The following is a 27,617-nucleotide window of genomic DNA, read 5'->3' on the forward strand; positions in this document are numbered from 1 at the left end:
TGTCCCCCAGGCTGGATGCAGAGGCATAATCATGGCACACTGCAGCCTCAACCTCCCGGGCTCAAGTGATCCTCCCACCTCAGCCTTCTGAGTAGCTGAGACTACAGGTGCATCACCATGCCTGGATAATTTTTGTATCTGTTTGTAGAGACGGGGTTTTGCCATGTTGCCCCGACTTGTCTTGAACTCTAGGGCTCAAGCGATCTGCCTGCCTTAGCCTCCCAAAGGGCTGAGATTACAGGCGTGAGCCACCATGCCTGGCTAGGATTTCCTTTCGACACGTTCAAAGAACTGAAGAATATGGGAAACTGAGCAGCTAGTAGAGATCATCACATTCAACTTTTGGGAAAGCAAACTAAAGAAGCAAGCAGCTTGCTGAACACCAGCACAGGGAGTAACTGAGCTGAGTTGAAAGCCCAAGTTACCTCTCGTCATAGTAGAGAGATATTTTCTCTATCTCCTTTGTTTAAATAATTAAGATGTTTCAAGTTTTGTCTAAACAAATAAGACAGATCTGGTGAAAAGTATTTTTTCTTTAAAAGTTACAATGTACCTTTCACTGAATAAAATTCCTCAACCTTAAACAAATGTGCTTGCTTCCTAAGCCACTAAAGAAAAGGAGTGGAAGTTACCTGATCCTCTATAGGCATGACTAATATGCCTCCAACTTTTAGTAATATTTTCATGTAGTTTTCATGGTCTTTCTGGACTCCAGCTCCACAATAAATTCGATCATACTGATGACTGTCAGATGCTATCTGGAGGCAATTACCGACAACAAATGCAGGTTCACAGAACTCAAATCTGCATTGAAAAACAAACATATTTTAATTCATTTAAGCAAAATATTAGATCTAAAAAATTTACCATAATCCAGTCCTTTGAAATAATGGAAGTTACCAAAATTAATTATAAGGATAAAATGATTATAAACTTTATTTAAATATAATATTTATTAAGTTTAGCACTCATCAAATATATTGTTTTATTATCAATAACATAGGACAGACGTGTTTTCAAAACATTAACATTTTTGGCCACACTGAAACCTCACTTAAGTGTTAAGAAATAAATATAACGAAAAGCTCATCACAACCTCAATATTGTGACACTCCCAAAGTAACATATGATAACAATGAGAATCATAAGGATCAATAAATGAGAAAAGGCTTCACTTTGCATTGTCCTTTCCAAAAAAGGTGAGGGGCCAGCAGAAATGAGAAAGGTTTGTATAGAATTCATCTCAGTTTGACATTTTTGCTGAAGGTAAAAGTGGGAGAGCTTTGTCAAAAAAAAGATACGAGTGTCCCCACCACACACCCCTGCAACCAGTAAGGTTAGGAAGAGTTTCTAATAAATTTTGACTGAGGACCATTACTGATTGGGACAAAGACCAGAATGAATACTAGTTTTTTCATGTTGCTGCTTTGGTCCCGATGATCTCCCTAAGCAACATGAGATATGGTTTCAAAGGTATTTTATCTGGGCTGCTTGGTCCTGGTGACAGTGTTGGTTCATGGTACACAGAGTTACACTTTTACAAACTATCCTACTTGGACTTCTACTTTATTTCTTAAATTTTGATAAAAACAAAACTGAAAACAGGCTCTAATATAAATGTAATTAAAACCCCAACGCACTAATAAGACAGGTAATCTTATTAAAATTAATTCGTATCCTTTCACTTTTACGCTGAATAAGGTTAATATGATCATAGAGCAAAAGCACACTATTATTTAAGGATGAAATAATTTACATTAAAAGGTTTGGCATGCAGTGAAAAATAACACTGATCTGAATCACAACCATTTTTACTCTGTAAAATATATTCTGTCCTTTAGTAATTAATAGACTTATTACACAATTAAGTTTCCATTCAGAGTCACTAAAACACAGACACATCTATTTCCTAAAGAAGAAAATTTACCCAAATCTATGCCCTGTTCTTCATTTCTTGTCTTTTTGGTGGAAGGGGACAGAAGGTGGGATGGGAAGGGTCAAGGGTATCCCTGTACTATTGTCTCCATGCCCCAACGCTAAGGCAGTCCATGCTCCATTATTTCTTTTACTGTAACTGTCACCTCACTGATCACATTTTTCAGGTCTCTCTTCCATCCCTTTGCTCTCTACTGCGCAGGATAAGTTCAAGCTCCTAGGAGTGCTCCGTGGGGAATCTTTATGAGTCTACTGTCAAATCGTTCTACTAGACTCCTTTCCTGTCTATGCCCCAGCCTGAACATACTACTCTGCAGGCAGACTGAATTACTTGCTTCTAATTCCTTACAGGAACCATCACACAGTGTTTTGAAATCCTGCATCTGTGTATGTGCTGTTCCCTTAACTTAAAATATCCTTCCCCTCTCCTTCTACTCTTAATGCCTGATATCCCTTCAAGATATAGCTCAAATATCAGCTTTGCAATGAAATCTTACTCCATTCTTTAATAGCATCTCATCCTTTCTACTTGCACAGCACACAGAAAATGTGAATTTACCTATGTTAGAGAATCGTATTTAATTTCTCTTTTATACTCAAAACTATGCCATAATCTTGGATTTTTAAAAATATAGTCAAAATGTAATTTTCGGCTTTTAAGTAATTAGATACTGTAGATCACGTGGTTTAATCATCTTATCACAGTAAGCATTCTTTAAAAATAAGTTGGACTATTTCAGTAAGGTCTACCTAAAAACTTTATAGAAATTCATTTTAAATGCTTTAATTTTATCATAACTTATTTCAACCTCATAATTTTCAGAATGAGACTAAGGAATTTAAATAATTAAAAATGTTTGAATTATTAAACCTCTTTATCAGATACATTAAATCAACTAAAAAATATGCTTATAGTTTTAAAAGCTTCCTACTAGTTAAAAATATGTGGTAGCTTACAGAACTATTGCCAAGGAAAACACCACTACAGGTAATGACAGCTTACAATTAAAACCACTTTTCATATTAGTGGTATTTTATACACATTCATCACAGCAAAATAAGTTAGAAATAATTTAGTGTTTGATTCTAAAATTAAATGTGTGCTTTGGACAAGTTACCTGATACCACTAATTGCACACTTCCTTCAGTCAAATACTATTTGCTGAGCACTAGCTTTGTGCAGTGACTGAGAATACAATGGGAGACACTCATGTTTATCTCTAATGGAAGAGACAAACATCAAACAATCCTATTAATTGAAATATAAATTACAACTGTGATAAATGCTCTAAAGGGAAACTGACAGGCATGGGGATCAGAGAAGGGCTCCCTGAGAAATGGCAAGCTGGGATCTGAAAGGTGAGACAGGACAATCTAGAGCTGCCCTATCAAGATGAAAGCCACCAACCACTGTGGCGAGTAAAACCTTAAAATGTGGCTAGTCCAAGATCAGAGACTTTTTAAAACAATGTAAAATATCTAATTCTTTTTATATTTGCATATTAAAATATATATACTTTTTAATAGTCACCTAACATGAAAATACTAAATAACTACCCTTTTACTTAACAAAGAGTTGCTTCTAATACTTTAACACAATCGTCCCTTTGAAACATTTTTAAAATGTATTTTCCTGCTATCTCTTTGAATATTTCTTCTGAATTTAATTGTATCTCCATCACCTATTAGTCCTCAAAACACATGGATTAAATAAATGAACTAAACAAAAAAAAGAAACATAAATTTTTAACTTAACTACCTACCAACGTTGAATATGAACCCAAATTTGACAAATTAAATATGCTAATCACAAAAATCGCAGGAGTAGAAGAGAAGCTTTTCTAGAAATAAAGTTACAGAAAAAGCATATGCTTATGGTACTTCTTTTAATTGTTTTAATTTTTAAAATATAGACAGAGAGTCTCGCTATGTTGCCCAGGCTGGTCTCGTACTCCTGGCCTCAAGTGATCCCCCCACTCCAGCCTCCCAAAATGCTGGGATTACAGGCGTAAGCCACTGCGATCAGCCACCTATGGTACTTCTCTGTAGTAACATAATGGTTTATGTTTTGTTAAATTGGTTATTATAATAACTGTAACTTCATGTTACAGAATACAGTTTTTTTCCCAACATGCCAAAAAAGGAACAACAAAATAAACTCTTGCCTCTAACGAATAATCAACTCTCCTATAACTAAAAGGCAGGTTTTTCTTGGACCGGGGGGTCTTTCTGAAGATCTCCAATCAACCGACCTTATTATTCTAGTACACAACATGAATGTTTTTCCCTCTAATGTAAAGCAGAACAAGTATATCTACTTCTATCTAAGGGAAATTATTAATACAAAGGATAACTGCAGAGAAAAATCAAAACTCTAATAAATTTCTAGTAATTGCAACTCTACTTCTAGCAAACACATATATGGGGTCTTTATACTTTCACTTAACATGTTTAAATTGATTTTCTTTAACAGAATACTCAAATTTGAAAGTTTCCTTGAATTTAAGACAATATTCAAAAAGGGATGTACTATTACTAAGTTTAAAAATAAAAAATCGAAAGATATAAATAAAATTGGACAAAAAAGGATATTTTTAAATGTCGGCACTAACAAATCTAGAACATATTAGAGAACTCATATGCTAAACATATTGTAAGTATGGCTTAACCTTTTCTAGCCATAATACATAAAACTTCACAGTTAGTTAGAGAAAAACCTCTCAAACTGCATATTCTTACTTTTTTTCAATCTGTAAAGCAATTAGGGATTAACTTTCCAATAAAGTACTTATAGATGAACTTAGGTTTTTCTGACTGGGCACACTTTGAGAATCTTAGACATTTAGTATTCTGATACTAACATCATGACTTATTTATGTATCTATTTATTTTTACTTTGAGAGGAGGTCTTGCCCAGGCTGGAGTGCAGTGATGCGATCTTAGCTCACTGCAACCTCCACCTCTCAGGTTCAAGCAATTCTTGTGTCTCAGCCTCCTGAGTAGCTGGGACTACAGACGTGGACCACCACAACCAGCTAATTTTTTGTATTTTAGTAAAGATCAGGCTTCATCATGTTGCCAAGGCTGGTTCTGAACTCCTGAACTCCAGCAATCTACCTGCCTGGGCCTTCCAAACTGCTGGAATTACAGGCATGAGCCACTGCACCCGGCCCATAATTTATTTTTATACAGCATTTCATGTAAACAAATTCATACCAGTCAGGTTACAGAGTGGCCAAAATTTCAGTTAATATTTTTTCCAGAAGTCTATGATTACAGTTTTTCAGGTAGGCCAGGTGTGGCTCTTCACTCCTATAATCCCAGCATTTTCAGAGGCCAAGGCAGGAGGATCACTTGAGCCCAGGAGTTCCAGACCAGTCTGGGCAACGTGGCAAGACCCTGTCTCCACAAATTTCTTTTAAAAAATCAGTTGGGCATGGTAGCACACGCCTATAGTCCCAGCTACTCCGAAGGCCAAGGTGAGAGGATCGCTTGAGCCCACAAGCTGGAAACTACGGTGAGTTATGACCATGCCACTGCACTCCAGCCCATGTGACAGAGCAAGACCCTGTCTCAAAGAAAAAAAGAATTCAGGTAAATGTTTACTGATATTTATATATGTGAATAACTAGATGATTGATTCAAGACACAGATGGTGGCTACCATGCTATCGAACAGAGTAAATTACAACTCCTATTGATTCTTCCAAAGTAGAGAAGAAAATAAACATTTTTCCTCCTTAGGCTCTATCTTCTAACTTCTGTATCTTACCTAAGTTTCCATAAACCTATAGAGGTAAAGGACATATTTTAAACTACAAATACAATTTCTGTAGAATCTCTAAGACTGAACAATAAACTCAAAGGAAGTTCTCAAGTTTATTACAAAATAATACTATGTATAAAATTACACACAGAAATTATGTTAAAAATGGTGAAAGAAAATCTGAAATCTACCTTTTTACATCAACACCACAATAAACGAAATCTGAGAAGAAAAAAATGGCAAAAACTCTACTAAAATGATACTTAATACGTGTTTATAATTACTTGCAAAAGAGTGGTTGGTGTGTTCCTTCCCTAATTGTTAGGAGTTCATTAAAATTTTATGTTTGTAAGTAAAATAAAAAGTAGCAATCATTTTTATTCTTTGAAAAAAATGTTCAAAACAAAATTTCCAAGATAGAGATGTCCCACACTCCTAAATTATGCTACCAAAAATGTTATATGTATACAGAAAAAAAAATCAACAGTCCTGAAATGTGTATAATAACCACAAAATCATTCATTCTAAGCTTATAATAATTTATTGATTTAAACCTGAAAATTCAATGAATATTCTCAGACTCTCTTATGCAGATAAGGAAAAGTAATTGACATACTCTTAATAAAATGTACCCTGAAAATCATTTATGAAGAAATATAGAGCACATAAATATCTCGGTTTAGAACATGAACACTTGCCCAAAATGACACCGGGATTCTAATGACTTACCTTAGCAGTGGTTTTCTTTATAGGTGCAGGTTGGAATATCTTCATCTTGAGATGGACAGATGATTTCGTTCACAGCAGGGACCTTGCCAACTTGCCCATATAATTCTTTTGATAAGCTGCTAGGAGATCAGGGTGACCTAGCCTTGCCCTGTAGCTTCCCTCTTAGACGGATAGTCTAGGTCTAGGAGCTGACTGAGAGTAGAAAAAACAACATTCCCCTTCAATACACTGTTGAAGTGGGGCTGACAATTTGCACACCTAGTTTATCATGTGCCACAGGATGCTGTTATTGAAATTTTAGACAATTATTCCGGTGGAATAAAGAAATTTCAAGGACGTGGAAAAGAATCCTACCTTGTTCTCACACCTCATCCAAAACAACCTGCCAAATGAATCACAACAACTTCTTTTTCTTGAAATACTTTGTCAAAATACACATTTTGAGTTTTAAGAGCCATGACTGCTTTATTAAGACAAAACAAAACTTCAAATTTTTCCATTGTGAAGAAAACCAAGGGAAATGTTAAACTCTTGATCTCCAAATACACTTATACCATTCAAGGACTCCAACAATCAATAATTAAGCTATTTAATTACAATTTTTTGAAAAACTAAACTTTACATTTTCAAGTGTTTTCCCTTTCAAATGAATCAAACTCATCTCAGAATAATTCAGAATAATTCCAAGCAATGTGTTGCAAGTAAATACAGTTATTGTTCATTAAAGAAAGCATCAGAGAAATTCATAGTAACAAAAACAATCTCCAAACATTTTACAGGAAATGTGACACATAAGTCATACAAAGGAGAGCCTTTTATTGCTGAAATTGTATTTCAACAATTTCTTCTCCTAAAAATGTGTTTGAAGCCATGAAATTTTTCCCCATGCCATTTCTAACAGAGGTTAAAATATATAACCGATAGTCCTGATGACTATTTTCAAGGATTTCTCTCTCTCAACATCTCAATGTCTGTCATAATTGTGAACTGTATTTACGTATCTGTCACAACTTTAAAGTATATTTACAATCTCTAACAATTATTATAAAACTACTTCTAAACATTAGAATACCAAAATGTTCACATATTTGAGAAATATTTTGAATACTGAATATATAACGAATTATATATAGGAAAACTCCTTTAAATAAATGTAATTCTCATAAAGATGAAGTAAATAAAAGATGATAGAATATACAAGCATCTAATTTTCAAATGCAAATCATATGTGAAAAATGAACATATAATTTAAAATAAAATTAGGATAGTAGACATGACAATATCAACTAAATCTTCTAAAATACAAAAGTCTACTCTAACTCTACATATAAAACTTATACCTCAGCTAAATTTGAGTAATGAATTGCCTCCCCCACCCATCTCTGACCCCAATAAAAATTCATGCCATAGGCAAGTCTCATTAATGAACAAGATATGCTCTTTAATATAAATGCTATAGTGAATTAAATACACTATACATTAACAGCATTCCTTAATTCTAATGTGAAAAAAGTAAATAATGAAAATAAAAGTACTCCTTCAACTTTCCTATCTAGGAAACTTTCCTATCCAAGTTGCTAGGCTGTAATTCACTGATAGCAGTACCTTGCTGGAAAGAAATATTAGAATAAATCAACATTGACATCATAAGAGCCAAATAGAACTAAGTAAAAAGACTCCCAGGCTCAGGTTATAGCCTCTTTTTCTAACCCTCAGTTTTCTCATCTGGGAAATGTGAACACCAATTAATATTGTCTCTAGAACTGTGGATAAAACATTTAGAATGGTTAACACTAATGAATAGACAATGCATATTAGGTGCTATCATTTTGTATCATCTCATTATTATTTTCATTATTCATATCATGACTCATTTACATGGCAAACTATACGGAGACAATGGTCTTTCATTCATATGGAATGAAAATCTCCAATAATTCAAACTACATTATACTAATCTGGCTACTGACACTGTCATACTCTCACAGCTATAAGTCACCCAAAAAGGAAAGAATATAGGATCTATTGGCCTAATTAATGCTTTACAAGAAAATGGCCCTCTCTAAAGCATGCATTCTAGGGAGCTAAATCAAATACATACATGTATATGCATTACATATGTGTGGTTATAAATAAATGCTACACTAATAATCAATTCATTTTCAAAGTATTTACATGGTAAAAAGTCTACAATTCAGGTTCCTTTAACATACTCTTCTAAGTAAAGCTGGAGATTTTTTTTTAACCGTACATGAGCAAATACTGACTCATAATTTTACTTTCCCAATATCCTCCTTCCCTCTCAAAAGCCAGATACCTAAAGGCCTTTCCTTGTGTAGCTAAACATAGGATGTTTAGGAGAGCGTGTATAAAAGTACAATAGGAGTCAGCAAACTATGGAGAGCAGGCCAAGTCCAGACTACAGCTCATAAACAAAGTGTTTTTGTAAATAAAGTGTTACTGGAATACCCTCAAGCCCGTTCATTTTCATGGCATTTGTGTCCAGTTTTATACTGCAAAGGCAGAGTCAGGTGGTGGCAACAGACACCATTTAGATTAGCAAGCTTAAAAGATTTACTAATCGGGATTTGTGGGAAAAGCTTGCCAATGTTTCACAGGACCCTTGAAATCACATCATTTTTATAAGACAATTTCAGTGAATTTAAAAATACCGTATGTATCAAAGGAATACATCAGACATAAAACTTCCCCCTTCCCTCCCACCTCCAGTGCAGTAAATCCAGAGTAGCCTCTCCACATTATTTCATTTGCTGATATAAGACTAAGACATAGAAAGTTTAAAAGTACTTACTTATTTCTAAAGAAAGAATACTACTTTCAAGACACAGGAATCAAGCTTTATACAACATAAAAACATATTTGTATTTTATTTTGGGAAAAGGTCTCACTCTGTTGCCTAGGCTGGAGCGCAATTGTGCAATCTTGGCTTACTGCAACCTCCGCATCCCGTGTCCAAGCGATCCTCCCACCTCAGCCTCCCAAGTAGCTGGGAATACAGGTATGTGCAACCATACTCAGCTAATTTTTGTAATTTTTTTTTTTTTTTTTGTAGAGACAGGGTTTCGCCATCTTTGCCCAGGCTGGTCTCAAACTCCCAGGCTCAAGCAATCCGCCTGCCTTGGCCTCCCAAAGTGTTAAGATTACAGGTGTGAGCCACCACACCCAGCCTATATTTGTATTCTTAAAAAGGTCACCTAACATTATATAGTCTAATGCTGATTAGTGTATGGATTTTTTTCTCCCTCTACTGCATTTGGGAGTTTACTACGATCTTAAATATATGTATAAAACAAAACTTTAAAAATGCAATTCAAACCATAAGTGACATGATAATACTTTTGAAAAGGGGACTGATTAAAAAAAGATCCAAACCAACAGGATAAAAAAAACTGGAAGAATATTAGGTTTCAGCTATTTATTCTCTCTCCATTACACATAATCAAGGATAATCTGGTACTAAGGAATATATAAACAGCAATTAATTTTCCTCAGTTATCTTATATTTTGTTAACTAAAATCTGTATTTTGATGAACCATAATTAAATAAAACTGCTTAGAAATGAGATTTTCAAACCACTTGGCACAGCAAGTTTGTAAAATATTTTAAACTTGAAAATAAGTTTAAATATTATCCACAAACATCAAGACAAACTGAAAATAATCAAAACACATGTAAGAAAAAATCATTTTTATAATTTGTCACTGAAACCAAACTGTATAAAAGGAACAACAACAAAAAAAAAACACTGAATCCAGCCACTCATTACATTATGCAAAATGAAACATTTTCCTAATACCTACTACTCCTTGTATATAAGCTACTTTATAATCTGAAACACGTAACAGGAATGTTTTGGTACACTGAAGATTAGGATAATAAAATTGTCAGAACTGTATTCTTCATGACTAGTTCATGAATTAAGAATCTGTTTCAAAAATAAGCTGTAACAAACACTTTAGAAACAACTACATATAACTAAAACAAGGCCATAAAAAATTACAGAGAAACATTTATACCAGTCATCACTGTATTTGATGATTCATCATTTTATGAATAACAAACCTGTGTAACACAGTAATGACAAAATAAAACTAAAGAAATATAAGCCAGGGAAATTTGAGTATTTTACAATTACAAAAAAAAAAAAAAACACCAATTTTAAGAATTTTTAAAAATTGAGATACTTAAATAAGTAGTCTTCAAACTTATCTGTGTTGTGGATTATTATTTAAATTACATCAACATAGAAACGCTTCAAACACAACATATTTTACTGTTTCCCAGGACTATACCCTCTTGCCAGCAATAAGCTTGAGCTCCACAGATACTTGTACAGAGTTGCTTCACTGATTCAAGAGTCTTCCTTGAGTCTGTTCTGCTCAATTAATGACCCAAAATGGAATTATCTGTGTCTTCATGTATTAATAGGTGAAATCTATTAATAACTCAGCAGAGCTTAAAATAGACCTTAAACATTTGCTTTTACTAATACTTTTATATTTTCTAAGTTGAAATGTACTCAAAGAGCCCTTTTGTGTACACTGTTTCGAGATCAAAACAAATACTTAATAGCAATTAAATAAAATAAATAAAATTCTATAGTTCTAATGACTGTATGAAAATACATCACGACTACATCTTAAGCACTTACCATGCTACTATAATCCTTAAGACAGAGAGAAACGATAAAGACAAAAAAAGGATGCTAAAATTGAATCCAAATTTCTTGTCAAATAATTTGGACTAAAAACTTTTATTTCTGCCAAACGTGCTTTTCTTGGAAATAGGATATGAACCAACACAGTAAGCCTTGAAAAACGAATCAAAATGTGCATTACGTGTTGTTAAGACAAGCATAAATAAGATATAGGATGGTGTTCAGTAAATTAATGCAGAAAATTCAAATGGCTTGCTTAAATCCATTGAATTACAGTAAAAATAAAACCTGAGCATTTCCCAACTGCCCCATGCCTGCCTGCTGCCTGCAATCTTTAACACAGTTACAATCACACCTAGGTAGACACAAGATCTTGCCTTCATTGTAGGTATTGAGGATTTTGCTCCATTACATCAGGTTCTGTTCTTCAACCAATCAAATGCCACTTGCCAGAGGATAAATACAAACTGGGATTGCAAAGGGGAATGAAACAAAAGTACAAGAGGAAGGGGAGAAAAGGCAAAGGGAGGAGGGGGAAAATAAACATTCTTCTGAAGATATTCACAAGGTTTTTTGGCTTCTTCTCTCCGGTGCTGTCCTTCAATCTAGATCTTTCTAGAGAAAAGTCCTCAGTTCTGATCTAGCCCCCTCCCTCAAGTTTTGGTCATAGCCAAGGGCTGAAGATAAATGAGGGCCCACTCCCAACAAGCCAAGCTGAAATTTTCAGTTTTTGCCTAAAACTTCGTTCTTTAAAGTGACTGTTCTAAGCTTGTGTTTTCTATCCTTTTTAACACTTTTTCTCTTTGAAAATAAGATACACAGAGAAATGAAAGATGTAAAAGCTCCCCAAATTTTACACAATTTCAAAGAGCTCATGGATTTCAGTGTAAGTGCCCTTGCTCCATAGTAATGCAGAATTTTAGGATTATACACCAAATGGACTTTTCCTGCCAGCCCAAGGACCAAAGCCTGTGCAATATTTCTTCTAAGGGGAGTTATATTGTGAGTTTAAAACAATGGTTTTATAAACCAATTTCTCGTAAACAATCCTATCACAAGATATATCAATGTATTTCTATTATCATTTCTTCTGGATGTATTACAAAGTAGCTGAATATGTTAAAGTTCTTTGTATACTGACAGGTACCACCTCTTATGTTACAACTGAAGAGGACAAAACTACTAAATTACTATCCAAAAGGTAAAAAAACCAGTTCCAGACAAATACTGCAATCACAGCATTACACTGTATCTCCAGAAAAGATACCTGAATAATGTTTAATGAATTCAACATTACTAATAAAGTGCTAGTAGCAAAAAATTACTATATTTATAATTTACTATAGAATTACATACAGGTAAAGTTATAGCACAGAATAATATTAACTTTTTCTCATTTTATGGTGCACTGATTTTTGCTGCATTCAATTGAGTCAGTCAGGATCAATAATAGTGTTCAAGAATAGTCACGTTGCATATATCTATTTATTAAGTGATTTCAAACCAAAACTATAGATATGAATACTTACTTATCAAAGCTATCACTATTTTTGATGAAGCTCTCCAGTTTTTCCTTGGCATATTCCACCACATCTGAATGAAGCTCAATCCCATGATTTATTCCAAAAGGACCTGCAATCGTAGCAGCATTTTTATAAAAGATATTAATAATATGCCCTTACAGAGCTCTTTTAAGTTCTGCTCATTTATACATCACAGGAGTACTTAAAAGATGGCTTGAAATATGCAAATACCTCCTAGCTACAGATTTAAAAGTTGAATGGAAATCCATGTACATTGCTTTAATATAAAAAAGGAAAAAAAACAGTTTGCCTGAGTTTTCTATCAAAAAACACTACCAGGCATAAGGTTGAAACCTACAGAGCTGTCCCAAGAGAGGAGCTTATCTGGCAGGACAAAACTTCCAAAACAATAATATTTCTAAATGAAGTTTAAGTTACTTGCTATTATTTTATCATTTGCTAAAAAATTTGTAATTCAACATACTTAAAAACATGCGCTGACACAGATACTGCATGAATGTCTCGGGGCATTCCTATCCCCAGCCAGCAGAGGCTAAATTCCCACCCCATTCCACGCTTTTTGGAGCTCCCAGTGCCTAGCAGAATGTGGCCATCGGGCAGCATGCTGGACTTGACCCTCATGCTCCAGCGTATTTTACACTTCTCACTTAGGATTTCTCTTTACATATGCCCATGGATGGACTGACCTCCCAGGAAAAGGGGAATGAATAGAGGAGAGCGTTCTCAGCCCCCAGAGAGGTACTTGGGCTGGCTCTTTTCCCCCACCCTGGTACCAGCTCACACTGAAAATACGAGGACTCAGTATCTCCTAAGGCTACCGTACATACATACTAACCTGCCCCATGACCCACATGAGAATATAACACACAAATTACAGTTAATCCCTTTTCAGCTTCTGAAATTAAGCCAACCAGGTTTTCCACTCAACATTTTTTCCTTTAACATTAGACCTGGAAGGTGTATTATTTTCAGTATCTTTAGGAAATATTTAACTGGATGTACCCTCCACTAAATGTCTAAAACAACAGCGCATATTTGGATTGTTTCTACTGACCATTAGGTACTTTTAACCAAAAAAATCACAATCATAAATTGTCACGTTTGAATGTTCAAACAGTACATGTAAAATATGCTTTGCCGTCTAAGAAATATCTAGACTATACAAATTTAACCAAAATGTTCAGATATAATCTTCAAACCAAAATCAGATAAGAATAATGCCTTCCCCTAGTATACTTTTATAGTTTTTTAAAAACACTAATTTTACTTGAAAAATGTGTTCAGATAGGAAAATTAAATAAAAAGGTGCTTGATTCATCAAACCACAACAGAATTAACTTCCTTTGCAATGTTTTTACATTTTACGAATTGCCCTGATTAAAACAATGTTAAACTTTTTGCTTGTTTCCTTCCTTATGAACTCTTAGCCTTCATCTGAAAACTGGAACATCTGTCCAAAATCATTTATGACTCCTTGCAATTACTATTACTAGAGATAAACTGAGTAAAACTAAAATCTTTTATATTCAAAATAATAAAGCAGACAAAAAATTTAACTTAGAAAAGCACACAGTGAAGTCACTTTTCAATACATTAAATGTGAATATTCTGAGAATTTGAATTTCCATAGGTGTCAACATATAAAATGTTTTAAAAAGCCAAATAGTTTTCCTTATTTAAAATAATTCAAATACAGGCAGGATGTGGTGGCTCATGCCTGTAATCCCAGCACTTTAGGAGGCCAACGCGGGCAGATGGCTTGAGCCCAGGAGTTTGAGACCATCCTGGCCAACGTGGCAAAACCCTGTCTCTACTAAAAATAGAAAAATTTGCCAGGTGTGGTGGTGCACACCTTTAATCCCAGTTTCTTGGGAGGCTGAAGCATAAGAATTGCTTCAACTCAGAAGACGGAGGTTGCATTGAGCCAAGATCTTGCCACTGCACTCCAGCGTGGGTGACAGAGCAAGCCTCTGTCTCAGAAAAAGAAAAAAAAAAAATCAAATAAAGCTACACTTACTTATGTACACAGTAAGAAAAATACTATCCTATGACATAAACCTAATTTCCCTTTCTTCCTTTTAGGGTGATCCATTGACTATAAAACATGAGACGTTTACATTTTCATTATCCATTAAGAACCTAGGGTCAGGCACTGTGACTCACACCTGTAATCCCAGCACTTTGGGAGGCCAAGGTGGGAGAATTGCTTGAGCCTAGGACTCTGAGACCAGCCTGGGCAACACGGCAAGGCTTCGTCTCTACAATAAACAAAAAAGTAGCTGGGCTTAGTGGTGCATGCTACTTGAGAGGCTGAGGCAGGAGGATTGCTTGAGACCAGGAGGTAAAAGCTACAGTGAGTTTGTTGTGTTCCTGCCACTGCACTCTGGGCTGGGCAACAGTGAGAAACCGTGGTTTTGTTTGTTTTAAAAAAGAAGAAAAAAGAGAGAAAAAAAAATCTAGTTACATTTTTATAAAAACAGAAAAACCAGGGTTGCATAGATAGTCCAATTAAAAAGGTTAATATTGCTGGCACTCTATGTTTCCTATAAGACTCTATGTTCCTGTCACTGCAATTCTGGGCTGGGCAACAGAGTGAGACCGTGTCTTTAGAAAGAAAAAAAAGAGATAGAGAGACAGAGAGAGAGAGAGGGAAAAAAACATCTAGTTACATTTTTATAAAAAAGAAAATCCAGGGCTGCATAGATATGAGATCAATTAAAAAGGTCAATACTACTAGCACTCTATGTTTCCTGTAAGACAGAATATGTAAATATAATAACAAAGGTGTTAAGAATCTATAATCAAAGCTTCTAATCCATAGTTCAAACTGCACTATTAACAGAAAGAGTCTGAATTTCAAAGTTCTAGGCTCTCAGTTAAAGATGCCACAGGTCTCTTTTTCGTTTTATTTTTCCTGCTTTCTGCTTATTATCTAAAAGCAAACTGTCAACTTTTGCAAATAAGCTTAAAGAAACTTTCTTTTTTTTCACATAACTTGTTTTTCATACTACTTTGACACAAGATATTTAATAATGAAAGATAAAGACAATTCATTAATATGTAAAGGATTTGACAAACAACAAAAATACACATGTAAAATATGCTATGCATTAATATCGAATGTAAACACCAATTATGATTTTTTATAGATGAAACTGTTTAATTTTCGATGACATGGAGGGACATCTCTAATGATAACTACTTAACAATGTGAATGGTAACTAACATGTTCAAAGTAAATTAAAAAGAAAAATGCATTAATAAAAGGCAGAATTTAAATAGCAATGTCACCAATATCTCATTTATTTAGAATGTGATATACACCTTGAATGCATTAAGTGTATAAAAATGTAATGCAATGCTGATTATTACAACTCACATTTGGTATCTATATTAAATAGAACAACAGGAGAATAAAACAGAAAACTGAAAAAGCATACATAGCTGCTTCTGAGAAAGGGGACTAAGAGATCTAGGGTGGTAAGGAAACATTTTTATCATTATATGCTTTTGTATAAAGTTTGTTTTAACCATTTGCATGTATAACTTTTTTCAATCAAAAAACAATGGGCTACTGAAAGAGTTTTAAAAAGAGCATAAATGTTCTAATAAATAAACAAGTAATATATAGCTAATAGAAAGGTACAAGTTGTCAATGGAAAAAAGTGAAATGGTATCCAAAAGATGATGATGTTAACAGGCCAAGTGAAGCATAAATTTGACTTAGAATTCCAATGTTATTTCGTATTCGCCAATGTGAAGATTTTTCTATGAAACAAGGGCTTAATTTTTGTAACATATATTTTTGAAAAAAAGAAAATGTTGACCTTTAATAGCTAAATATTAAAGAGAACATAGAAACATACAGTGAAGCCAAAGTTTATTAAAACAAATACAGTAATTAGAAATACCTAGGAATCTTTACATAAAAAATAATTTTTAAGGTTGACAAATCCCCATCGAGAACAATAACAAATATACTAAAATCTAAGCTGCTTTCAAGTTTTCAAATCACATTCATTGGATCTAATTTTCTAATAATTGGATCTAATCTAGTTCATTTATCATTTACCAATTAGTCAAGAACCCAAGCTTGTACATAAAAGTCAATAATTACTCGATTTAGGCATCAAGTGTCTATGCAATACCAATTTTTTTAATTTATATCTATGTTCACCCCGTGTAATGTCCAACAGTTTGACAGTGTGGTGCCGATAAGTAGAAGACTGAGGCAGACCAAGGAAACCTAAGAGTTCCACACTGCATCTGAAGGAAGTTCACTGTGCCTTTAGTATTTTGTGTAACGCTAGTTTACAGAACATAGCCACAGGCAAAAAGTACTTCATAATACATAAAGTTCTAAAGGTGAAATAATTCAAGATCCATCATTTCAGCTGAGGACTCTGAGATCAAAATACTGGTATGGTGAGAAAGATAGATGAAAGGTCAGATGTCTTGGTTTCCAATCCCAGTTCCTCCTAACTGTTATATAATCTTAAGACCAGTCACTATAAGACCGGTTCCCACTGTATAAAAGGAGTCCCTGGGAAAAAGCATTAAATTTACGTAAAAGTACTGTGCACACTGTAACGTAATAGACAGATAAACTGTTGTTAAAAATTATGATGTGCTCTCTCCCCATATACAGGAATAGTTAGTTGTAGAAGCATAATTATAACCTATATAAAGGGTTCTCAACCCTGACTGCATATTAGAATAACCTGGGAATTTTTAATTTTTAAAAGTAGATTAAACTTAATTTGATTTAAACTGTAAATGCCTGGGACCTAACACAAACAAATAAAAAGGAATCTCTCAGGGTGTGACCCAGGGTCTGCAGATAATCCTAACATGCAACTGGGGCTGAGCAGTACTAGCCACCTTATTATAAAGCTCCATCTGAATTATTTTTTAAAATCTCTTTTGGACTATCCAAATCTCTGTTCACATTATAGTAAAGTAACATCAAGAGTTAATAGCTACCAGCAAAAGTATTTTGGCTAAAACTAAATATTCACCACAAGGGGGAGTAGGTGGATCAGTTATTAGGTTTCTATGAAACTAATATAAAGTCAATGAGAATTAAAATATAAATATAAAAGGATCTTTCAAGAAATTACAATGACATTACTAATTTTAGTTATATAAAATAAGGTATCTTTATGAAGATTTACAAGCAACTTTGTAAGTATTCAAGGAGAGTAACGGGTAAAAAGTTGACAGGAATAGGTTTCACTCTTTCCACGAATATCCTGTGGTATAATGCACAAAAATAAAACAGACCAAAGGTGAATAAAGGAAAAAGGAGGAAAGCAATTGGCGAAAGGCTAAGTAATTATTAACTAGACAATTAAGAGAAGCTGTTCTAATATATTCCAAACACTTATTAAGATATATTTATTTCTCCCATCCAACTATATCACATTGGGAAAAACATCAAACACTGTCAAATTTGTCCTGAGTCTTGCCATGTTAGCTTAACCATTCTGAAGCTAGTAAGATTAGACCTTGTTCTTTGCTCTCCAGCTTTGGGAAAGGCATCATGTAACAAGTCCTGCAATTTACCAGAAACACGTTCCAGTCCCTCGCCTCCTCTCAGTCTATGGCTATGCAAATGCTACTCTCTTTTATCACACATGAATCTTAGAAATATGTTTACAAAAGATCTCAAAGTGTTGGTTTCACAGTTACAGAGAATGGAACCAAGGCCCTAAGTAAACCATATCTCTAAAATGTCGAAATATCAAGAACAGATGTCACAATAAGTTCATTTACATATTTCTACACAATGTGCTAATATTCAAGACTAATAGGTCAAGAACAACCTATGACTATACCCCAACATGCGCAATGTAATATTAAAACAGAGATTAAATTTCTAACAAAGAAAATTCAACAAGCTGAGGAAAAAATTTGTTAAGGTATAATACAGAATAGTTTAAAAAGCTAATTTAAACACCTTCAGATTTTGACTCAAATTCTTTTTTTTTTTTTTTTTTTTTTTTTTGAGATGGAGTTTTGCTCTTGTTGCCCAGGCTGGAGTGCAATGGCATGACCTCACCTTCGCATCCCGGTTTCAAGCGATTCTCCTGCCTCAGCCTCCCAAGCAGCTTACAGGCATGAGCCACCACACCCGGCTAATTTTGTATTTTCAGTAGACGCAGGGTTTCTCTATGTTGGTCAGGCTGGTCTCGAACTCCTGACCGGTGATCTGCCCGCCTCGGCCTCCTAAAGTGCTGGGATTACAGGCATGAGCCACTGTGCCCAGTCTCAAATTTTTCTTAATGCAATCATTTTCCCTGGAAGACATTTTCATCAGCTCTTTCATTCCACTGCACGTCTATTTGTGAAGTACATGAAGATACCTGGGACCAGCATGGTAATAGATTCACATAAATACTCAATAAATATTTGCTAGACTAAATGAAGAACAGCCAGTAAGATTAACACCACACTTTTATTGCTAGTTCAGAAGCATCACACACAATTTCAAGGGTAGGAGATGTGTCTTGAACACTTTCATATCCTCACCAGCTGGCACAGGGTCTAACATAATACTTGCTTAAAGAATGATAAAGTACATAAATGTAGCTACAGTCTCAAATTTAAAAGGTTCACAACGAAGACTGAAACAAATGATATCCACAAAGTATAAAAATATTTTTCATGTCTTGATTTTAAAATAGTGCCTGACCAAAAAAATATGTTAAATCTATATTATCTGATGGTAGGGAATGATGCATGCCACAGAAGTAAATGTTATTAAGTACATTCCATTCAAAATTAATTTCTTATTAGTTTTAGCTGCTTGAAGAAATCTGTCAAAATTCAACAAATATTTTCCTTTTACTCCTAAATAAATTTGCTCTGACTCCAAGCCAACTATCCTTATAAAGCCTGTGAAAATCGCAGTGTCCTCAGAGCTCTATAATAAAGTTATCGTCAAAGTGGGGAGGCAACTAGGTAAAATATATGAGAGGAAAACAAGGAAAATACTTCGAAGTATTTCTTTTGATACTTTTAAATTTTCAGCCCTGTGATTATGTTACCTACTTCACAAAATAAAATTAAAAAGGAGAGACTGGTACTCAAGCTTCTGCATTATATAATTTAGAAGAAAAAAGGGCTCTTCATTAAGAAAGGAAACAGAGGAGAAAGAAGAGAATTTGGTAACTTTTTGTCACATGTGCAAGAGGGCAGGAAAAAAGCAGTTGGGGAAAGGCTTCAATTCTGGAATCTTCTGTACACTGGAGAAGAAACAGGATGCAGGCACCATGTTTAAGAATCCAGCTTGGGAGTGCAGCCTGGAAGATCAAGAATGTCCAGAGCTTAGTTGCCAGACCTTAGAGGCAGAAATCTATGAATCCTTTGCACGTGGATGTTAAAGAAAGAAGAAAGATTCACCCTTCACTACAGGATAAAGTCAAAGTTGCTCCCAAAAGAGGACAAAGTATTTATAAACATAACACATAGACATGTGAAATCCAAGGAAACAATTTTTGGCAAGGGTGTGGGAGGGTAGATGGACTGACCCCACAGGAACCAAATCCAGAGAGAATGTGAAGGCAGGTTCCAGATGAGACCAAGAACTCCAGCAGACCAAGCAGCCCTGCCAACTCCAGCCAACCTCTGGCTGTAACCTGACACATTCAGTCCAACATCCAACTCAGCCTAGGGAAGACTGTGTCACAGAGTAACAAAGATAACTCTGTAGGTGCCAGCTCCTACACAGGGAGATAGAGATTCACAAATTCTACACTTAAGGAAACAAATTCAGAACGGTTTAGTACTTTTCTCGAAGTAACACGCAGTCAATTCTCATTATTTACTGTGTAATAGTTATGTTCTAAAAAATACAGCAAACATTGAATTGGCAAAAAAATGAACTGTTGCTCCTTAGGAAAATATGTACATACATAAATATATCAAACAGATTATAATATTAAATCCTGAGAACTCATCCTGGTAGAGGCTATATTATTTATTTTACAAAAGAGAAAATAAACTTAAAAAGTGTTAGTGACTTGCCTGAGCCACCCCACGAACTGTTGCCAGAAATGGGATTCAAGTCATCAACAGGCCCCAGCGCAGACTGCAGCTTGTGACAAGCCTTTGGTCATCTCTGTATGACCACGGAGATAAGTAGGCAGAGAGAGCTTCACTTTATCCCACCTCAGCTAGGAAGATGCAAAGCAGGAGACTCAAATTTTTTGTTACTCTCTGCAAGCTCGCAAGTGATCATAAAAGCAGTGTGGGTTTTGATTTGGGGAGTTCAAATTAAGTATTAGTAAGTAGGTGAATTCTCAAGAGACAAAATTTGCAAATAGTAAGGATTGGCTGTATTTGCTACATAGACAACCTTGGTTGGGAAACAGTTAATCACAAAGATAAAACTCAAAATGCTCAGAGAACCACCTAAGCCACTTCACATCACTGGAGAAATTTCCTCCTAACTTCTAAGAATAGTATGAAAAAATATAACCAGAAGAAATTAGTATGAAAACTTTGTAAAACCTGTATTGCTTCCTAATATTTATTATTATTATTTACTATTACTGTATAATCAGCAGTAATATTATTCATAAACACAAAATCACCTGGGTATTGATTTTCAGAGTTAGCAGCAGTGAAAGAGGTGGTTGTCAGTAATGACTTCTACTGCACAACCAGTGTAAGTGAGAGGGGAAAAAAAAAAAATCTAAGAAATAGAACAGTGGTGGCAACTCCATATGGAGCACAAGGGCAGAAAAAAGACACCCAGAAGCCTAACTAGGACTAAGAAGTAATAGTTCAAATAGTTAAAGAGTTTCATGAATTTCGTAAAATGTGATTAGCCTAAAATAAAAGGTTGTTTTCAAAACAGATTTGCTGACAAAGCCCCAAATAAATCACATATTGAGAACAGATGGGCCAGGCGCAGTAGCTCACGCCTGTAATCCCAGCACTTTGGGAGCCCGAGGCGGGCAGATTACAAGGTCAGGAGATTGAGACTATCCTGCCCAACATAGTGAACCCCGTCTCTACTAAAAATACAAAAATTAGCCGGGCATGGTGGTGCATGCCCGTAATCCCGGCTACTTGGGAGGCTGAGGTAGGAGAATTGCTTGAACCTGGGAAGCAGAGGTTGCAGTGAGCAGAGATGGCACCACTGCACTCCAGCCTGGGCAACAGAGCAAGACTCTGCCTCAAAAAAAAAAAAAAAAGGCCGGGTGCAGTGGCTCACACCTGTCATCCAAGCACTTTGGGAGGACGAGGAGGGTGGATCACCTGAAGTCAGGAGTTCGAGACCAGCCTGACCAACATGGAGAAACCCTGTCTCTACCAAAAATACAGAATCAGCCAGGCGTGGTGGCACACACCTGTAATCCCAGCTACTAGGGAGGCTAAGTCAGGAGAATCGCTTGAACATGGGAGGCAGAGGTTGCGGTGAGCCAAGATCATGCCATTGCACTCCACCCTGGGCAACAAAAGTGACACTCTATCTCAAAAAAAAACAAAGAACATTATAATTCCTAAAAAGAAAAAAAACAAAAACAGAGCGAGGCATGGTGGCTCACACGTGTAATCCCAGCACTTTGGGAGGCCAAAGTGGGCAGAACACTTGAGGTCAGGGGTTCGAAACCAGCCTGACCAACATGGCAAAACCCCGTCTTTAATACGAAAAAAAAAAAAAAAAAATTAGCCAAGCGTGGTGATGCACACCTGTAGTACTAACTACTCAGGAGGCTGAGACAGAAGAATCAACTGAACCAGGGAGGCAGATGCTGCAGTGAACTGAGATCACATCACTGCACTCCAGCCTGGGCAACAGGGTGAGACTCTGTCTCAAAAAACAAAAAGATTTCCTTTAAAAAAAAAAGAAAAAGCGTTAACAGCATAGAGGAAAAGCTGAGGTTTGTTTTGATGCATAAAACAGAGTATATCTTATAGAGAAACCCTGATACCTGCAGAATGTGTTTTTTGTTGTTTTTGAGACAGAGTCTTACCCTGTAGCCCAGGCTGGAGCGCAGTGGCGCGATCTCGGCCCACTGCAAGCTCCGCCTCTCGAGTTCACGCCGTTCTCCTGCCTCAGCCTCCCAAGTAGCTGCGACTACAGGTGCCTGCCACCACGCCCGGTTAATTTTTTTTTTTTTTTTATTAGTAGAGGCAGGGTTTCACCGTGTTAGCCAGGATGGTCTCGATCTCCTGACCTTGTGATCCACCCACCTCGGCCTCCCAAAGGGCTGGGATTACAGATGTGAGCCACCACGCCCAGCCCAGAATGTGTTTTATCTTACCAAGAAGAATGAGAGGTGAGGAATGGGGGAACTGACCACCCTGGATCTCCCTAATTTTTCAGCTTAAAGTAAGTTAATAAAGAACATTCTTTAAGAGGCACTTAAAAGAGCATGAAAAAACATTTGAAAATTCTATTTGTGATAAAGACTTATATCCAAAATATATATAAACAATACTTACAATTCAATAATCAACAACCCAATTAACAAATAGGAAAAGATTTGACTAGTCATGTCACCAAAAAAATATACAAATGGCCCATAAGCACATGAACAGCTATTCCATATCATTAGTGATTAGGGAAGAGCAAATTAAAACCACAATGAAATGCTACTTTATATCAACTAACATCGTTCTTTAAAAAACGAAGTAACAAGTATTAGTGAGGATGTCAAGAAACTAGAACCTCATATAACGTTGGTGGGAATGTAAAATGGTGCAGCCACTCTGGAAAACGCTTTGTTGGTCTCTTAAAAACATAAATTTACCATACAGGTTAGCAATTCTACTCTTTTAAGAATCTACCTAAGAGAAATGAAAACGTATATCCACACAAAGATTTGTACCTAAATGTTCATAATGGCATTATGCATAATGGCCAAAAACTAGTAACTCAAATGTCTATTAACTGGTGAATGGATAAACAAAATGTAGGCCGGGCGCGGTGGCTCAAGCCTGTAATCCCAGCACTTTGGGAGGCCGAGACGGGCGGATCACGAGGTCAGGAGTTCGAGACCATCCTGGCTAACACGGTGAAACCCCGTCTCTACTAAAAAATACAAAAAACTAGCCGGGCGAGGTGGCGGGCGCCTGTAGTCCCGGCTACTCGGGAGACTGAGGCAGGAGAATGGCGTAAAAACCCGGGAGGCAGAGCTTGCAATGAGCTGAGATCCGGCCACTGCACTCCAGCCTGGGCGACACAGCGAGACTCCGTCTCAAAAAAAAAAAAAAAAAAAAAAAGTAGTGTGTATCTACATGATGAAACAGCATTCAGCCACAAAAAGGAATAAAGTACTTAGACATGCTACAGCATGGATGAACCCTGAAAATGTAATGCTAAGTGAAAGAAGCTGGATTCAGAACACCATACATTGTATGATTTCATTTATATGAAATGTCCAGAAAGGACAAATCTATAGAGACAGAAAGTAGGTAACTGGTTGTCAGGGACTGGCTGAGTACTGGGAGTAGATGCAACTAGGCATGGGGAATAATCTTTTCAGCACATTGGAAGTATCCTCAAACTGTATTGTGGTAATGTCTGCACAACTCAGCAAACTTAACTAAAAATCATTGAATTGTACTCTTAAACGAGTAAACTTGATGGTATGTGAATTATACCTCATTAGAGGCAGAGGGAGTGAGAGAATATGCATAAGCATGCAGGCAAAAGAGAGAAAGCACAAGCGCTGAGGTCAAAGGCGATATAGGTTAGCTGAATAAGGACCACCTAACATCCCATGACAAAGAGTGAAAGAGTGTAGAGGTCAAACATGATGGCAGCAGATAGCTTAACTAATGCTTTTGAATAACATGGCAACTGCAGTAAGTTTCCTGCTTACCAACTGTCACCTTTAGGAAAGAATGTTGTAGCAGCAAGGTAGTGGCATCTATAGTGCTGGATGACACTGGCAGTCTCCCCAAAATCAATCCTAATAATTAGGGAACTAGGCAAGAGACTAAGAGAAAGTCATTAGGTGGGATGAATCTGTATATGTTTTATAAGATACCTAGAATTTTTATAGTATGGATTATACAAGAATATGAAAATGAATCCCTAAGTAAAAAGGATCAGGATTGAGAATCCCTACCTGAATCACAAAGAGTTTATCATAATAACTTGCCTTCGCGGTTCTGATACTCAATTCAGTTATGGAAAGCAGAGGTAAAATATAGGACGTGGGAGGCTGCTTTTTTTGCATCCTATTTTTCAATGGAATTCCCTGAGAATGAAAAGACAGTACTGAGAGGAGAATCAATTAAGTACTAGATCTTTATGAAAACCCTTAGTTCAGGGAAAATATTTAAGGAGAAGCAAGCAGGACATGAAGAATTACCTTCAATTTGAAATTCAAAAACATGTCTCAATGACACATCTCAGGAGTTGGAGTGATCTATTCTCCATTGTCTTCAATAAAAGTAAATTTATGAATAATTCCCTAAAGTGTGCTTTAATCATAAGAAATTTTCTAAGGAAAACCCAGTACAAAAATTAACCATGCGTATTGGTACTCCCAGCTACTCAGGAGGCTGAGGCAGGAGAATCACTTGAGCCCAGGAGGTCGAGGCTGCAGTGAGCCAAGACCGTGTCGCCACACTCCAGCCTGTGCAAGAGACTGAGACCCTGCCGAAAAATAAATGAATAAATTAATGATAAAAGAAAAACCTAACTTAGTCTCACTGAATTTGTGTTTCTGGATTTGTGTTTCTGGAATGAAGTAGAAATTCCGCAAGGGGTTATCTTCCTTAACTGTGTTACCAAATCACAGATGCCCCACTCTCCCTACTTCAGCCGGGACTCCTCCAGAGTTTACTACTAAATATGTACTACCCATAGGACCCACTGTCTATGGGGAGCACCCGTTATCCCCATCTTGTTAGTGGAAAAGAAAAATGGCTGAGCCATAGTGTTATAGTTTTTTTGTTTTAAATAAAGAACTTCTGTTAATAAGGTGGCTGTGAAGCAGTGGAGCCAAATTTGATTCACTACACTCAGATAATCACAGGGAGCATATGAGCATGCTCCTCTGGATCCAGTTCTAAGTGATTTTTACGGATGTATACCTTCCCCTCCATGACATAAAACACACACAATACACAAACTAAAAATAGAAAGCAGGGTAAAAAAGATAAAGCTTCCTTAGAAGCCTGGTGAATTTAAGACTTATTAGCTGTAATCATAGTTTTACAGACTGTTGTTTCTGCTTCTCCTTCTTTAATCTTTCTCACCAAAGGAATATTCTTAATCAAAACGAGAACAACTATATCTTGGTCTTAACTTAGCAGGATCACATGAAGATAAATCCTGGAATAGTATCCAGGAGCCACTGCCATATATGTAAGATCCATGATTCCCTAGAGCCTTGTAACAGGAGGAAACCATCTAGCGCATTGCAGATCATTTACACCAGTGGTCCCTTTCCCCACACTGCCCATGTCATGGATTAAAAGACATTCATGATACAACAAGTTTGACATCTGCCTACAGTGCCATCTGGCCACAGACATCTAATCTCTTGGAGCCTGGGACTAGACAATGAGTCTAAGAAGGCAACCTCATTGCTGGCAAGATTGCAAATTATGATGCATACCTCCCCCATCCCAAGTTTGGCTAGATTGACCTCCCTCAGCATGAGCCAGTTGGCATATACTAGAGAAGTGGAAGACAGAATAAACAGGCACTTTCAGGCTGGCCAAACATGGTATAAGGCTTGGACTCCAGCCCAGAGTTGCCAGAGCTGGTTAAGAAGTGTTCAAGGATAGCAATTCCCATTTTTTTTTAAAGAAGCAGCTCTCCCTACTCTCACCTTTAGATTTTGCAGACTGTCTCAAACCCTATAGATTCCTTTTTCAAAGATAACTGGTGATAGAAGTGACAGACATCTGGAAGTTCCAACCTGTTAAGAAATTCCTGTCTCAGGACAGGGAGGAGGGCCAAATTTAAATGCAAGCTTCTAAATTTCTCTTTATCGATGAAAATTAATAATTTCCTATCACCTTTGAGCAGTTCTTATACATTAGGAACTAATTCAGTTGCAGAATGAAAGGCTTCCACCCCCACTCTTTTAAATGAAACAGATGGGAGGTCCCATGACTAACAGAGTAAGGAACCAGCTAGTGTGTACAGAGGAAATTTCAGACCTGACTATACCTTAAAAGTCATAATGTGACCACATAATTTATTGTCCAAACTCAGACACTTAGAGGAATAAAAGGACACTATTAACACTGACAATAGGAAAACAGAGATAAAGTAGGACTGTCCCAGCATACTGGAACATAGTCACCCTACTAGAGGATATGTCATTCTCTATTTAAAATTCTTCAATGATTCCCCATCACTTTAGAGTGAATTTTACACCACATTCTCATCCTTATTAATTTAGGGATATACCTCAACTATAGTACCTATCAGACTACATGAAGGCTGTTGATTTTCTTATGTCTTCTCACACCCCACCCACCCCCTCAAATAATGCTCTATTTTAACATATGCCACACAGTAGCAGCCAGTGAATACGGCAGCTGAACTAAATGGCTCGGTAAACTTCATAGTTGGTCATCCTCCATCCAACATAATGTCTTACAGCAGATCTTCCTCCACCCATGTGTCTTCTAGCTATATTCCATACTATCCAGTTGTCACTTCCTAAATATGTGACTTTCAGGCAAGTTATTTAACCTCCCTGTGCCTTTGTTTACTTGCCCATATAAAAGGATTAATAATAGTCTGTACTTCAAAGGAGTATTAGGAACACTGAATGAGCTAATACACACACACTGCTTTAAACAATACCTAGCATTTAACACCCAGTAAGCTCTTTGAGGGCAGAAATCTTAGTCCCTTTTGATCACTGCCATATGTACATGCCAGGAACAACGCTTGGCAGAGCAAACACTCGAAAAGTTTGCTGAAAGCTTAATGAACATATACTTCTTTCTTCTCTATTTTTCTCCAATCCCTTGC

General features: G+C 36.2%; 1 protein-coding gene across 8 annotated transcripts in view; it reads right to left on the reverse strand.

Annotated features, from left to right (window-relative positions):
* The window catches only part of PCMTD1 (protein-L-isoaspartate (D-aspartate) O-methyltransferase domain containing 1), an 82,625-nt gene that overhangs the window by 14,978 nt on the left and 40,030 nt on the right, over positions 1-27,617 (reverse strand). For 4 of the 8 annotated variants that reach the window (XM_065519205.1, XM_065519211.2, XM_065519202.2 and 1 more), the window contains 2 exons: positions 12,638-12,740; positions 633-804 (listed from right to left, as the gene is read on the reverse strand). In XM_065519205.1, coding sequence (XP_065375277.1) covers positions 633-804; positions 12,638-12,740 — 275 coding nt within the window. Of the gene's footprint in view, positions 1-632; positions 805-6,429; positions 6,622-12,637; positions 12,741-27,617 lie in introns of all 8 variants that reach the window. The other 4 variants (XM_065519207.2, XM_073998805.1, XM_073998806.1 and 1 more) reach the window with 2 other exon arrangements.

The sequence above is a fragment of the Macaca fascicularis genome, chromosome 8 (assembly GCF_037993035.2).
Source record: "Macaca fascicularis isolate 582-1 chromosome 8, T2T-MFA8v1.1".
Lineage (NCBI taxonomy): Eukaryota > Metazoa > Chordata > Mammalia > Primates > Cercopithecidae > Macaca > Macaca fascicularis.